This window comes from Nerophis lumbriciformis, linkage group LG13 (assembly GCF_033978685.3).
Source record: "Nerophis lumbriciformis linkage group LG13, RoL_Nlum_v2.1, whole genome shotgun sequence".
Taxonomy (NCBI): domain Eukaryota; kingdom Metazoa; phylum Chordata; class Actinopteri; order Syngnathiformes; family Syngnathidae; genus Nerophis; species Nerophis lumbriciformis.
The window spans coordinates 37,540,421-37,556,684 of record NC_084560.2 but is presented as its reverse complement, the minus strand read 5'-3'; the positions used below and the strand labels follow the sequence as shown (position 1 = coordinate 37,556,684).

Genomic DNA, 16,264 nt, shown 5'->3' with positions numbered 1-16,264 from the left:
CACGGCATGCTAGCAACGACCGGGCTACTACAACATGCAAAAAACCAGAGCTGGAAGACCCTCCTGCCTTGTAAAGATTTCCCATTTGGGAAAATTTCGGCTTCGCGGTGCGATACAACAATGGATAACGTCGCTTCAACAAAGATAAAGACGAGTGTCGTGCAAACACCGCATTCAAGCAGCCTCTCCTCAGCGAGTCGGGCAGGGCTAAAGCAATAACAAATGCCGTTGGTGTTTTTATAGCAGGAGATTTAAGACCATATTGCATTAAAAACTAGATTTTGACCCACTTCTATGGTTGAAGACCAATGAGCCCATGTATCCTCTTACTGCCAAGTTAGCCAGGCACTACCTTGCCATACCTGCTACCTCCGTGCCCAGCGAAAGGGATTGTCCACAGCTGGAGACATTTTAACTGCAAGCAGGTCTGCTCTTTCTGCAGACAATGTGGATAAACTGATTTTTCTGGCAAAAAACATGAAGATTGAGTGAAAGTTACCAGGGTTAAAGGCTGGGGGGGAAAAGAAAAGTTAATCTGAGGCTGAGTTGACTTGAAACTGTTTAATGTTGCACATTTTATATGTAGAAGAAAAGTTATGTCATTTTATTTAATCTGTGCAACAACTTGAAGCAGTTTAATGTTGCACTTTATATGTGGAAATGTTGCACTTTATATGTAGAAAGGTTTTGTTAAGAAACCAATTCTGAGCATCATCTTATTTAGTTTTTATTTTATATATGTTGACCACATTAACCCTGGCAATGGACCCTGTGTGTATATGTATGTTATTGTTATCCTTAGCATTCATGACTGCCTGCTGTTGCACTCATCAGCCTAGTGGTGGCTCACATCCATCACACACAGAGCTATTTTAAAGCAATGTTAAAAGGATAAAGCCATTGTTTACAAATTTTGGTAAATAAATAACCAGAAAATGTATATTTTGTTGTTTTCTTACTGTACCGAAAATGAACCGAACCATGACCTCTAAACCGAGGTATGTACTGAACCGAAATTTTTGTGTACCGTTACACCCTTACATATTATCCTTTAATGCTAGAATTTTAGCAAATTTCGTACGTTTTAACCTAATAATTATTCTTTCCATAGCGGCATCTTATAAGTATGTTAGCTATTCCCCTGTTACCATGCTAATGTTTTACGCTAGCATTTAAGAATTTTTCATACTTTTAACCTAATGAATCATGGATTTTGTTACTTAACCTTTAATGCTAAGTTTAAGCTAATTTCGTACTTTTTAACCTAATAATCATTGACTCTGTTACTTGGTGCCATCCCAGATGGCTCTTTCCCTTTTAGCATGTATATGTCAACACTACCGTATTTTTCGGACTATATGTCGCAGTTTTTTTCATAGTTTGGCCGGGGGTGCAACTTTACTCAGAAGCGACTTATGTGTGAAATTATTAACACATTACCATAAAATATAAAATAATATTATTTAGCTCATTCACATAAGAGACTAGACGTATAAGATTTCACCGGATTTAGCGATTTCCCCCGCGACCCCAAAAGGGACAAACGGTAGAAAATGGATGGATGGATGGATGGATGGAGTGACAGATTGTTTGGTAAACGTATAGCATGTTCTATATGTTATAGTTATTTGAATGACTCTTACCATAATATGTTACGTTAACATACCAGGCACGTTCTCAGTTGGTTATTTATGCCTCATATAACGTACACTTATTCAGCCTGTTGTTCACTATTCTTTATTTATTTTAAATTGCCTTTCAAATGTCTATTCTTGGTGTTGGGTTTTATCAAAGAAATGTCCCCAAAATGCGACTTATACTCGAGTGCGACTTATATATGTTTTTTTCCTTCTTTATTATGCATTTTCGGCCGGTGCGACGTATACTCCGGAGCGATTTATAATCCGAAAAATACGGTATGTTAGCTATTCCCCTGTTACCATGCTAATGTTTTACGCTAGCATTTAAGAATTTTTCATACTTTTAACCTAATGAATCATGGATTTTGTTACTTAACCTTTAACGCTAAGTTTAAGCTAATTTCGAACTTTTTAACCTAATCATTGACTCTGTTACTTGGTGCCATCCCATATGGCTCTTTCCCTTTTAGCATTCATATGTCAACACTAAATTGGCCCTAGTGTGTGAAAGTTGTCTGTCTATCTGTGTTGGCCCTGCGATGAGGTAGCGACTTGTCCAGGGTGTACGCCGCCTTCCGCCCGAATGCATCTGAGATAGGCTCCAGTACCACCCGCCACCCCAAAAGGGACAAGCGGTAGTAAATGGATGGATGGATGTGAGCATATTAACGTTTCATGCTAGACTTTTAGCTAATTCCGTATGTTTTAACCTAATAATCGTTGATTTTGTTACGCGATCTAATAAGTATGCTAGCCCTGTTAACACGCTTATGTTTTATGTTAGCATTTTAGAACATTTCATACTTTTAACCTAATAATCATGGATTTTGTTACTTAACCTTTGATGCTACGTTTAAGCTAATGTCATACTTTTTAACCTAATAATCATGGATTCCGTTACTTGTCGCCATCTCAGAAGTATGCTAGCTCTTCCCCTTTTAGCATGCAAATGTTAGCATATTAACCTTTTAATGCTAGAATTTTAGCAAATTTTGTACATCTCAACCTAATAATTATTGGAGATGGTCTAAAAAAACTTTTTTTTAATGTATTCGTATTAACAAAAAAACAAAACATATATATGTATATATTAAGGGTGTAACGGTACGCAAAAATTTCGGTTCGGTACGTACCTCGGTTTAGAGGTCACGTTCGGTTCATTTTCGGTACAGTAAGAAAACAACAAAATATAAATTTTTTGGTTATTTATTTACCAAATTTGTAAACAATGGCTTTATCCTTTTAACATTAGGAACACTATAATAATTCTGCCCACATTAATCCACATTAAACTGCCTCAAGTTGTTGCTCAGATTAAATAAAATGACAAAACTTTTCTTCTACATATAAAAAGTGCAACATTAAACAGTTTCAAGTCCACTCATCATACTTAATTTATTACAGCATTTGGGAAGCCTGTAGTTGATTTTTATTGTGTAAATGTTATATTTTTATCAACATGTGATAGCAGGGACCCTGCCATTCAAAACTAGGCTGCTCCATTACTAATGATTAATGTAACTATAGCTGAAAAAATAGTACAATAGCAATAGGAGAGACTATTCATCCCTGAACACCATGGATTTCATGTAGGCTTAATGATGCAGTTACATTATTATATCAACTATCAGAGACAGAAACTCTTCATTTAACATAATGTCCTTTTTTGCTGCTTCAACACAGCTCAATCAACACAGAAAAAGGTAAAGTGAAATAACAGACAGACAGGGCTTTGCTGTCCATAACACACACGCACACACACACACACACACATCGCAAAATGAGCTAACGTTACGCTAAAAGCGAATTAGCCTTCACCTCAAGCCAGGACTGCAAGCGAGCTGAGCTGCAGTTTATATTTCTAGAAGGTCAACGGGCTCATAGTGATGTTACTAGTAGTTGACAGGGAGGTGTTTATTATAATTTGGGGAGAGTCCGCTGTCTGATGCTTACCTGCTAAACGCTAAGCACTGACTACATGCACTCTGAATACACACTGCTGATTGGCTGTTACCGCTCTGATTACGCACTGCTGATTGGCTGTTACCGCTCTGTATGTAACCAATCAGATGGTTGTGTGGGTGGGACAATGCTGGGTGCTGTGTAGAGTACTGACAGAGACAGGCAGAAGGAAACGGAGCAGCTTGTTAAGACTTTAGCTTAGCTTAATATGTTCGTGTGGAAACTCGTTCGGTACACCTCCGAACCGAACCCCCGTACCGAAACGGTTCAATAGTGTATGTGTATATATATATATATATATACTGTGTTGCCCCTGCGATGAGGTGGCGACTTGGACAGGGTGTACCCGCCTTCCGCCCGATTGTAGCTGAGATAGGCTCCAGCGCCCCCCGCGACCCCAAAAGGGAATAAGCGGTAGAAAATGGATGGATATATATATATATATATATATATATATATATATATATATGTATGTATATTTTTTATTTTTCTTATTTTTTTGATACAAAAACATTTGACATTTTTAGGTCATCTCCATGCAACCAGAAAGAGCTTTTCTAACCTGTAACCTGTTTTTAAAAGTTTTATTATAATTATTATACCAAATAATACATTGCGAGAATCTGTTTGAATAGAGAAAATATTTTTTAAAAGTGAAAATGAGACAAAATAAAATAAATAGATAAATAAATTAACAATATATACAATAAAAATACATTGATTCTGTAATATTTGTCACCCCAAAAAATGGTAATTAGACGGACTCATGAGGTGCCCAAAGATTCACAGCCCTAATAATGTGAATCATTTCAAATGTGTAATGAACAAACAATATCTCACACAAAGTAATATCATGCAAATCAATCTAATTGCCAATATGAAATATAAATATTTTCTCTATAAATTCCATAAAGAGACAAATTGAAGGACAGTATAAAAAAGTCAAAGTTAAATCAATATTGTAAACATTATTGAAGTGCATGGTGTAAAAAAGTGAATGTAACTTTAAAAGAGTTGTTATTGGCTATGGGGGTGTCCATGTGTGTTACCTCATGAGGCTGAACGGGTGGATGACAAAGACGCCGCTCTGCAGCTGCCGCCTGCACTCCTGCTCCACGGCCACCTCGCTGCCGTACATGTAGAGCGACTGGCGGTTCTGCTGAGGCAGGAGCAGGGCTCGCCACCCGCGGGCAGACCTGCAGCAGCCCCCCGCCCGACCCCCGGGACCCTTCAGCCTCTCCATGGCCGCCGTGGCGTGCTGTGATCTCCTCATGGGACCATCCCGCCTGCGCCTCCTCTTCTTCTTCTTCTTCTTTTTGTAGCGCCACTTGCTCCCGTGGAGTCAACAACAAGACACTTTGGTGTTCAGGAGCCCAAAGTGCGATGAAGCTGCGAGGCGACGGGACGAAACCCATCCTCCCTCCCTCCATCCTACCTCCCTTCCTCTCTCTCTCTCTCCTCTCCCTCTATTTCTGCATCCAGACCTTTCTTCTCGTTTTCTCATCAACTATTCACGACTCGACTTTCATCCTCCATCCATCATGGCGTGCCAAGAGGATCAAGTCCAGTCCTTATTAGTGCTGGAGCGTCACGTGCGGGACACTGGCCAAGCTGCCGTGTAACCAAACACTCCGCTGTTACTTGATGGCCCCCCCCTGTGCGACTTGTTGGTCTTTTCCTCATTTTCATCAAGCCGCATGTCGGATGAAGTGTAAGGTCATGTCAGCGAGAGAGGGGACTTCATGCCCGCTTGGACCGTGTCGCCGCATGGTTGTTGCTTGCTTTGCGCTTTTCAAAGGGTGCCAAAATAAAGATCAGTGATCAAGACTTACTTTTTGAATAAAGCGTTACGTTCGTTTATTTGTGCGGCACAAATAAATTTAATGGCAGCTGTTAGTCCGTAGCTCCGTAGCTCGTGAACACTTTATAACGGGACTGTCTGTGAAGGAGGCTTACGACTCAGTATGAGGGCTGAGTGATAAAAGGATATAATTATAATGTATAACGCGATAGACATGAAATCGATATATAAAAAAACCCATTTCCAATTAGGTAACAGTATGGTGTGTTTATATATATTATATATATATATATACACAGTATATATATGTATATATGTGTGTTTATGTATATATGTGTATATATATATGTGTGTATATATATATACATATATGTGTATGTTTATATGTATGTATATATATATATATATATGTGTATATATATATTTATATACATATATATATATATATATATGTATGAAGTATGTGTGTAAATGTATATATGTAGTATATATGTACATGTGTGTATATGTATTTATAAGTATATATGTGTGCATATATGCATATGTATATATCTATACACACATTTTTTATTAATATTGATTGAAGTTGATGTATATATAAGTATATATGTATATGTATTTATAAATATATATGTATGCATATATATTTTTGCATATATGTATATATTTATATACACTTTTTTTTTTATTAATGATTGAAGTTTATGTATATATAAGTATATATGTTTGTATATATATCCATCCATTTTCTACCGCTTGTCCCTATCAGGGTTGCGGGGGTGCTGGACCCTATCTAACATACATATATACCATACTATATATGTATTATGTATATATGAAGTATATGTATATATAAGTATATATATGTGTGTGTAAATGTATGTATATATGTATGTATATGTATTTATAAGTATATATGTATGCATATATATGTGTGCATATATGTTAATGTATATATGTACAATTGTTTTTATTAATATTGATTTTCATATATATATATATATATATATATATATATATATATATATATATATATATATATATATATATATAAATATATATATAGTAAGACACTTTTTCACCACTTTTGGCAGTAAAATCTGGAACTAAAGTCACAGAGAAGTTTCTTAAGTGCAAAAATTCTGAATGAAGTGATGAAGCTCTATTTTCATTTGCACTTTTTATCAGTTTAGTTAATAAATGATGTTAATTTATACATTATTGATTATTATGAATTTAGTTAGAATTAACTTATTTTTGCATTGTGTACTTACTGTATTTCCCAGACCATAGAGCGCACCGGTATATAAGCCGCACCCACTACGTTTTAGAAGATAAAATATATTCCCATATATAAGCCGCAGATATATACGTTGTGAAATTAGTTATTTACACAAAAATATTTTGTAAATGATTATTTACATATCTTAATTGTTTCCAAACGGTGTCTATAACACGGCAGTAAAACGGCTGATCAAACAAAACAGAAGTCATCGTCATGGACCCACTAGCTGCGCAAACTAGCTCTCCAATCAGCTAAACAGACTCAATGACTCCACGGTGACGTTTTGGTGAATTTACGAAATTGAAACAATACAAAAAGAATGCCGTTGTAAGTTAATAATACTAACATAGACACTTGTAAATGTGTTAACATATTAGCTAATGCTAACGATGCTAGTTTGATTATATTAGGATAACACTCCTACAGACATCCCACATGGGACGGTTTGATAAGTAAGAATTGTTTTAGTTATATTGTAAAACTTACAAACGTTGCTTGGAGCGATCAATGAAGAATCCATACAAGTAGAAACGCTATGAACGGCACTTCTACTTCCGGTTCAAAGCTAAGTCTAGACAGAAGGGCAATGTAGCGCCTGCAGTGAGCGGACTCCTCCAAAAGATGGCGCCATAGCACAAACGATTACACACTTTTTCAGTGTATTTCTTTCTTTCTTTCTTTTTTTTAAACTATTCGCTTTATGGGTGTCAGAGAAGAACAATCCATAAATTAGCCGCACCGTTTTACAAGCCGCAGGGTGCAAAGCGTAGGGAAAAAAAGTACTGGCTTATAGTCCGTAATTCACTGTATATGTAAATGTCAACATGTATTACTTCAGTATATTTGATGAGTATTTATTTGTGACAACAATGTTTGCGATGCTTTCAGCACATTTGACAAGGTTATAAACTGTAAGTAGCTGAGATATGATTGTTGAAGAGCAAGAAGTTCATGTTTGAGCGGGCCCCTATGTAGTAGAAAAGTGGGGATTATGTTTCAGGCCACATCGCCCGTGCCCTGTGGGATACATTGTGGATACAACCGTGTTTTGTATTAACTGTCAATTTGGAATCCACAAGCTCAAAAGGAATATTTTTAGGACCACTGATGTTGTCAGCAGTCATGCTGTAACCATTAAAATACACTTTTTTTTTTCCTTTACTTGTTTTGCTATTTCTCTTTCTGTTTTGTCCAATCACACGGCACCTTATTGTCATGGGAGGCAATTTGTGGGCTCATCAGCAGACTTGGAGAGAGAGAAGAGCGCTCACTCTGCCCATTTCCTGGCAGCCTTTCAAAAAAAGATGTGAGGGGGACGATGAAGACTCGCACAAGTCTTCATCATCTTCATCACCACAGGCTGCAATGTGCTGCTTAGTGTTGCAAAAAAAGGTGAATAAAATGCAGAGCTTAGCGCTTTCTTTAAGCGGGACACAGCTGGTGGAGGACAGTGACGCAGGGGTGCATTTTTTCACATTTCACTGCTCCCGAGCCATAATTCATCTGAGCCTTTGCTTTTCCTCTTTTTCCGAACACGCATCTCCGCTGCTTGTACTCGCCGGGGTCAAAGGTCAGCTGGAGTTTGTTCTGGCCGAGTCGACCTGGGTCAATCACGTGCAGGAGAAATGGGATTTGTATGGCCCCGTTGGTTGCTGTAGCCTGACACATGAAATGTGACGAATTTGGGGTTGCACTATCCACCTCTGCATAACATTTTATCCTTCTCAAATAAAAACAAAAAATACATAGAGATCAACTCACAACAAATAATTGTATTAACAGTGCAGCTGAGATAGGCTCTAGCACCCCCCGACCCCGAAAGGGACAAGCGGTAGAAAATGGATAGATGGATGGATAGTTTGTAACAGAAAATATTTAAAGTGCATTAATTTGTTTCATTTTAGTTAAAATGATCATGTTTGTTACAATGTTTTAGACAATTGTATGACTTTTTTTAATTTTATAGTTTCAATAAATTTAAACTATAAACATTTTTTGACCGACTTGAACCATATGATACTGACGGCGTGGCGCAGTGGAAGAGTGGCCGTGCGCGACCCGAGGGTCCCTGGTTCAATCCCCACCTAGTACCAACCTTGTCATGTCCGTTGTGTCCTGAGCAAGACACTTCACCCTTGCTCCTGATGGGTGCTGGTAGCGCCTTGCATGGCAGCTCCCTCCATCAGTGTGTGAATGTGTGTGTGAATGGGTAAATGTGGAAGTAGTGTCAAAGCGCTTTGAGTACCTTGAAGGTAGAAAAGCGCTATACAAGTACAACCCATTTATCATTTATTTATTTATAAATTAAATTGAATAAATAATAATACATTCAAATTGAACAGCAACATTAACTCAGGAGCACAATACACAGTAGGAAAGGGGTTCATAAGGCCCCGTTCATCGCCGTTTACCTGACACATGGAACGTGACAAATTTGGGGGTGCACTATCCACCTCTGCATAACCTTATTATCCTTCTCAAATAAAAACAACAAAAAAAGACAAATAGATAAACTCACAACAAATAACCTTATTAACATTGTTTTTTAGTTTGTAACAGGAAATATTTAAAGTGCATACATTTGCTTGAAGTTATAAATATATATATTTTTTTATTTTAATATTTTTTTTAAATAAAATGTATACATTTGTTTAATTTTCATTAAAATTTAATAAAATTATCACACGTGTTACAATTTTTAAACAATTAATTTTATTGTATATATTTTTTTAATTTTATAGTTTCAACTCTAAACATTTCTTGACCGACTTGAACCATTTGATACTGATAAATTAAATTGAATAAATAATACATTCAAATTGATCAGCAACATTTTTCATTTAACTATATATTCAGGAGCACAATATACAGGAGGAATGGGAGTCATAAGGCCCCGTTCGTCACAGTTTACCTGACACATGAAACGTAACAAATTTCGGGGCATGCACTATCCACTTTAGCCGCCAGATGTGCTTTATTACTGCCACAATTGCTTGTTTCCCTCATGAAAACACGTTACTTTAAATATATATATATATATATATATATATATATATATATATATATATATATATATATATATATATATGTATACAGTATTTTTTTTTTTTACGAGACAGTTTTTTGAACGACTCTTTTAAAGGAACGGCTCCTCAAAATCCGGCTCCCTTCTAAGAGCCATAAATCCACCCTCTCGGTAGAAGAAAACTTGAAAACTTTTTGCAACAGACCTCCCCCCCCAACCCCCCTTCACAAGTCTCTGCAGCGACTATAACAATGTTTGTCTGTAAAATTGTTATAAGTACAACTCTGCATAACATAACATTTTAATATAAAAGGAAACCAAAATAGAAAGAAATATGTATCAACTTCTGTGATGAGGTGGCGACTTGTCCGGGGTGTACCCCGCCTACCGCCCGAGTGCAGCTGAGATAGGCTCCAGCGACCCCCCGCGACCCCAAAAGGGACAAGCGGTAGAAAATGGATGGATGGATGGATATATCAACTTATAAGAAGGAATAACTTAATTAACATTGTTTTTTAGTCTGTATCACAAAATTTTGAATTTGCCTGAAATAAAAAATATTTAAAAAAAAATTGTATTAAAACTAATACATTTTATTTCACGTCATATTGTTAAATTATGAGAAGAAGTCATAATTATGAGATAAAAATATATATGAAATAAAAAGTTATAATTTTGAAATAAGTCTACATTTGCAGATAAAGTTTAAATTATGAAATAAAAAGTCAGAAAATAAAAACTCATAAATATGAGTAAAAAAGTCAAAAGTAGGAGATAAAAATGTCTAAATAATGAGATGAAAAGTTAGAATTATGAGATTAATAAAATCGAATTTAGGCGATAAGAAAATCTAAACTGTGAAATAAGTCATAATCATGAGATAAAAAGTCATATCAGATAAAAAAAATCGAAATTAGGAGATAAAGTCTAAACAATGAAATAAAGAGTTAGGAGATTAAAAAATCGAAATGATGAAATATAAAGTCATAATTATGAGATAAATAGTTTAAATGGATGATGGATGAATGAAATACAAACTGTGGATAATTTTGACTTTTTATCTCATAATTATGACTTTTATCTCATTATGATATAAAGTCATAATTATGAGATAAAAATCTAAAGTATAAGATAAGTCAAATTTATGAAATACACGGTCATTATTCAGAGATACAAATGTATAAATATGAGATTTTAAAAAGTCATAATTATGAGGTATAAAGTGTAAACTATGAGATAAAAAAAATCGAAATTATGAGATGAAAATGTATAATTATGAGATTACAAACTGCGCAAAATTTAGACTTTTGAAAAAAATCTTATAATTATTATTTTTTATTTCATAGTTATGACTTTTGTTCTCTTAATTAATACCTACTACTGGGGATTTTTTTTGTGTGTGGCAGAAACAGGTGTTTTGACCATAATGCAAGAAAAAAAACGAATTTACGGCGTGGCGCAGTGGAAGAGTGGACGTGCGCGACCCGAGGGTCCCTGGTTCAATCCCCACCTAGTACCAACCTCGTCATGTCCGTTGTGTCCTGAGCAAGACACTTCACCCTTGCTCCTGATGGGTGCTGGTAGCGCCTTACATGGCTGCTCCCTCCATCAGTGTGTGAATGTGTGTGATTGGGTAAATGTGGAAGTAGTGTCAAAGCGCTTTGAGTACCTTGAAGGTAGAAAAGCGCTATACAAGTACAACCCATTTATCATTTATCATTTATTTATTACCATATACCATGAATTGATTAACGTGGACCCCGACTTAAACAAGTTGAAAAACGTATTCGGGTGTTACTATTTAGTGGTCAATTGTACGGAATATGTACTGTACTGTGCAATCTACTAATAAAAGTTTTATCTTCCTGTCTGTGAGCCGCAAGAAGACTACATATCCCAGAAGGCTTTGCGCCGCCGCTGAGGTCATGTGACACGCGCCGGTTACTTCCTGTGGTCCATCGTGAAGGTGAAACGCTCGCTCGCTCGCATCACCCACTGCCTCCTTCTACTGGTAAGTCGGCTCTGACACCGGGAACACCGACCGGGTTGGCCGTTACTGTGTCGAACGCTGTCGTTTGTGAACGGAAACGTGGACATTTGCCGGCTTTTGGGAACTTTGAGGGCGTGACGTAACGGCGTCGCGTTTTAGCTTCTAAGCTAGTTAGCCAGCCACATGCGTCGGTTATGTAATGTCGGACGTTGGCAAGTTTTTATGCGTTTGAACACCACCAACACCGCAAAACTAGACAGCGGTTCTTCGTATTTGCTCATTTGTCCCCGCAATTTTTACACGACAGTATCGAATCAAGTATACACGCGTGAGTGGCGTTACTTCTGGTGGACACGCCTCCCTTCTACCACGTGTGTCCTTTAACTGTAACCCTTATTACATCATCACAGCCTCTCTAGGAACGTGCGTAATCAACTGTGGACTGATCGGAGAGATCAAAGGAAATTGTCTCAAGAGAATATAATGAGGAAACGTTGGCTGTAATATTCACTCGACTCACTTTCACTTTCGGTTTGACAAGGCAACGTCAAGTTTGTATAGCAGTAAAAGTCACGTGAAACCCCTGAATAGAGAAGGCGTGGGCTAAAATGTATATCGTGATATATACGTTGCAATAATGATACCATCCATCCATCCATCCATTTTCTACCGCTTATTCCCTTTTGGGGTCGCGGGGGGCGCTGGAGCCTATCTCAGCTACAATCGGGCGGAAGGCGGGGTACACCCTGGACAAGTCGCCACCTCATCACAGGGCCAACCAACACAGATAGACAGACAACATTCACACTCACATTCACACACTAGGGCCAATTTTAGTGTTGCCAATCAACCTATCCCCAGGTGCATGTTTTTGGAGGTGGGAGGAAGCCGGAGTACCCGGAGGGAACCCACGCAGTCCCGGGGAGAACATGCAAACTCCACACAGAAAGATCCCGAGCCCGGGATTGAACCCAAGACTATTTAGGACCTTCGTATTGTGAGGCAGATGCACTAACCCCTCTACCACCGTGCTGCCCCAAGAATGATACCGTGTAATATTATTTGACATATAAATGATGATAAAAGCATTTCAAAACAAGGTTTAAAAAAAAAGGCTTGAATTGACGTAGCATGTTGCGTCATTTCCAGTTGTATTTTCTCAAAACTATTAATCAACTTGCTAATTGTCTGAATGCTGAAATGCATTCACACCACCTCATTGGCCTTGTGGTTAGAGCAGACCTGAGCAAATTAAGGCCCGGGGGCCACACGCGGCCCTTTGAGCTTTTCAATCTGGCCTGCCGGACATTCCCAAATAATTTTTTTAGATCTTTAAGGTGGAAAGTGTAGCTGCCATTATGATGTGCAGTGATGTTTTCTAATGACCTTAAGTCTTAAACAATACAAAGTATTTCAATGGTTGGAATCTGCGCTTATAGATGATATAACAGTTACTATGGCAATCTAATTAGTTACTATTGTCATCTAATTAGTTACTATGGTCATCTAATGAGTTACTATGGTCATCTAATTAGTTACTATGGTAATCTACGTCACAGCAGCTCAGACGAGCCACCAAGCAGTGTGGGCGGGAAGCGTTTCCACAGACACGGAAGGAGATTTTCACAACAAAGTTCTAAAGCTTAGTGATGTATAGAATAGAATAGAAAGTACTTTATTGATCCCTGGGGGAAATTCAGCAAATATCAGATATTACAGATTGTAGGTGGGTTTATTTTGTACCCTTCGCGTTCATATTTCACTGTTTGTTGCGTTTCACTTGATTGCAAAATATGTCGATCGAAAGGGGGTGTGACATACATATTTTGTCAATACATGGTGTTTTATCATTCATAGAAAAATGTAAAATTCCATTACCTTTTTTAAGGCGGCCTGTCATAACGTTTTTAGCATTCAATCAGACATTATTGTGAGGTTTTGTATTAGTGTTCCTAAAAATAGATATACCGGCCCCTGGGAGGTTGTGAGTTCAAACCCCGGCCGAGTCAATCAATCAATCAATGTTTATTTATATAGCCCTAAATCACAAGTGTCTCAAAGGGCTGCACAAGCCACGACGACATCCTCGGTTCAGAGCCCATAAAAGGGCAAGGAAAAACTCACAACCCACTGGGATGTCAAAGTGAATGACTATGAGAAACCTTGGAGAGGACCGCAGATTTATTGTCATTCAAATTTGAACTTTACAGCACAGATAAGAACAACATTTCATTACATAAGCTCATGGTAGTGCAGTACCATTATATATAACTTGACACTTGTCGCATGCTAACGTTAGCATTTTGGTCCCACTGCTTGTGCACATACAGCATACACATATACAATTTATAATAGTCAAAAGTGCAAAACAATTTAAAAAAAGCAAAAAAATACTATTGGCTCGTTTTCTGAGTTTATAAACAATTACAAAAAACGATATTGCAATAATAAAAACACCGATCTAATCACTGTATTATTGAACATATACTGATACTATACTTTGCATCAATCCGCCCATTTTGTTTATGCATTTTAGAGTGCTAGCTTAGCAGTCAGGACAGCTTTTTGTGCTTTTTCTTGTTTTCGAGTCCCCCAGTGATAATGCTACTTGTCAGAAACGTCAGTTTCTTTGCTGCCATGAATTGACATTAGGTGCTACATTGGTTTGCTTGTCCTCGTGCGCCATGTAGCCAGAAAATGTCGACCGTGTCTGCTGCCAGCGTGGAGGCCGGCGCCCTCGCCCTGGGCGGCGAGGAGAAGAAGCCACTCAGGCCGTGCTGCGCTTGTCCTGAAACCAAGAAAGTTCGAGACACGTGGTAACTATCTCGTCTGAAGCTCCTTCGGAAATACCCCTGTGACGTCTAACGTGTGTTTTCCTGCTCTTTAGCATCATTGAAAAGGGCGAAGAGAACTGCACAGACCTGATTGAGGCCCACAAAGACTGCATGAGGCAGCTTGGATTCAAGATCTAACGGATTTCCTTGTGTGTGCGTGAGTGTGTGGTAAGTAACACAATATGCAGTATTTTGACAATATAATAACACTAAACACTGTCATAGGGCTGGGCGATATGGCTGAAAACTGTATCACGATATCAGTCGTTCATATCGGTCGATATGGATAATTATTTATATTTTTATGACTTATGGAAAATAAGCAGCAGGCAGGAGTAAAAATGTCAACACAAGCATGCAAAACAAACGATGTCAACAAAATATTAAAATCGCATTTAATCACTCTTAACAATAAGCTCTTAAAATGAAAATATACGTAAGAAATGTTTCATAAAGTGTAACAAAATAGTGCAAAATGTAAACATAGAGAAACCTGAGAAGAACTCTTTCTGCAGGTTTAGTGCCAGGAAGTTACAGCTGTGCTCTAAAGGGTGAGCGCGGCTAAGGTCTTGGTGGGGATGAGCGCCTTGCATCATTTACAGACCACATTGGTCTGGCTACGGTCCCTTTGAAAACATCCAAAAAGTGTCCAGGTGACTTTTCCTCTTATCTACAATTCCTTCATTTGGACTTTCTCTTCTCACTCCATGCAAAGAATCAACCAAACTTGATAGTTGATACTGTCACCTGATTGGCTGTTAGCGTGTCACTCCCAGTGATCACTTCCTGTTTGGCTCGGTTACCAGAGAGCGAGTGTTTTTGTTCGTGCAACCAACCTTGCTTCCATACTCATGCTTTTTTCCGACAAAGAAGAAAAAAAACAGCCACTGCATTTTTTTATTGATATCGATTGCGTGTCGATGGCGCACACTTAGCCCCTTCACAATAATAGCGCGGTGCGCCACATCCGGTCTGACTGGGCTAACAAAATAAATGTTTCAAATAAGTACCTTACACATGCATAATGTACTTAAAGCACTTATTGATACATTTACACAATTGTTATACGTACTTTGCCCTAAAATACCAATAAAGATGTATTGCATCAATAAATATGAGGATTTTATTACATTTTATTTGACACAAAAAGCACACACTTTATGGTGGTAAAATAAGTGTAAAAGGAACTAGAAAAACGGAATTGTATTGTTTTTTTATATTGCAATTATTTAAATGTATTATTACTACTATTATATATATAATATATATTTATATTTTGTGTTGTGGTTTATTCGTTACTAATTATTATCCTTTTTCTTAACTATTTAAAGTGGTGTTCCAATAAATACTCGTTTTCAAACTAATGAATAATCGTGTAATTAATCGTGATTACAATATCAATCAAAAATAATCGTGATTATTTTTTTTTGCCATAATCGTCTAGCCAGATTCCTTATCAAACTCGTGACGTCTGGCGGGCCAAACTCGCTAAGCTGCCGTAGTTTGGACACCCCTGATGCGTACTCGGGTAATTCGTACGCGGTTTGCTGGCCAGTAGCCAGGAAAAATGTAGATGGTTTTATCGCCCAGCCCTAATTGTTAGCAAAGTGGAAACTGCTAATTTGCTTTTCAAAGTGAAACTGGTCCACACAAGAGTGTGATGGCCGCACTTGTGCTAAATCCAAGCATGTCTCCACGCGTCCGCTTGTTGTGTGAAGAGTATTTGA

General features: G+C 37.6%; 2 protein-coding genes across 3 annotated transcripts in view; one reads left to right on the top strand and one right to left on the bottom strand.

Annotated features, from left to right (window-relative positions):
* Positions 1-5,130, bottom strand: part of hcn5 (hyperpolarization activated cyclic nucleotide-gated potassium channel 5) — a 42,336-nt gene extending 37,206 nt beyond the window's left edge. Inside the window, exon 1 of one of the 2 annotated variants that reach the window (XM_061970871.2) lies at positions 4,652-5,130. In XM_061970871.2, the coding sequence (XP_061826855.1) occupies positions 4,652-4,875 (224 nt within the window). In that variant the 5' untranslated portion in view covers positions 4,876-5,130. The remainder of the gene's footprint in view (positions 1-4,651) is intronic. The other variant, XM_061970870.2, reaches the window with a different exon arrangement.
* Positions 5,131-11,556: 6,426 nt separating this feature from the next.
* The window catches only part of cox17 (cytochrome c oxidase copper chaperone COX17), a 4,937-nt gene continuing 229 nt past the window's right edge, over positions 11,557-16,264 (top strand). The window contains exons 1-3 of the mRNA XM_072914528.1: positions 11,557-11,724; positions 14,394-14,519; positions 14,591-14,705. Coding sequence (XP_072770629.1) covers positions 14,401-14,519; positions 14,591-14,675 — 204 coding nt within the window. The 5' untranslated portion in view covers positions 11,557-11,724; positions 14,394-14,400 and the 3' untranslated portion in view covers positions 14,676-14,705. The remainder of the gene's footprint in view (positions 11,725-14,393; positions 14,520-14,590; positions 14,706-16,264) is intronic.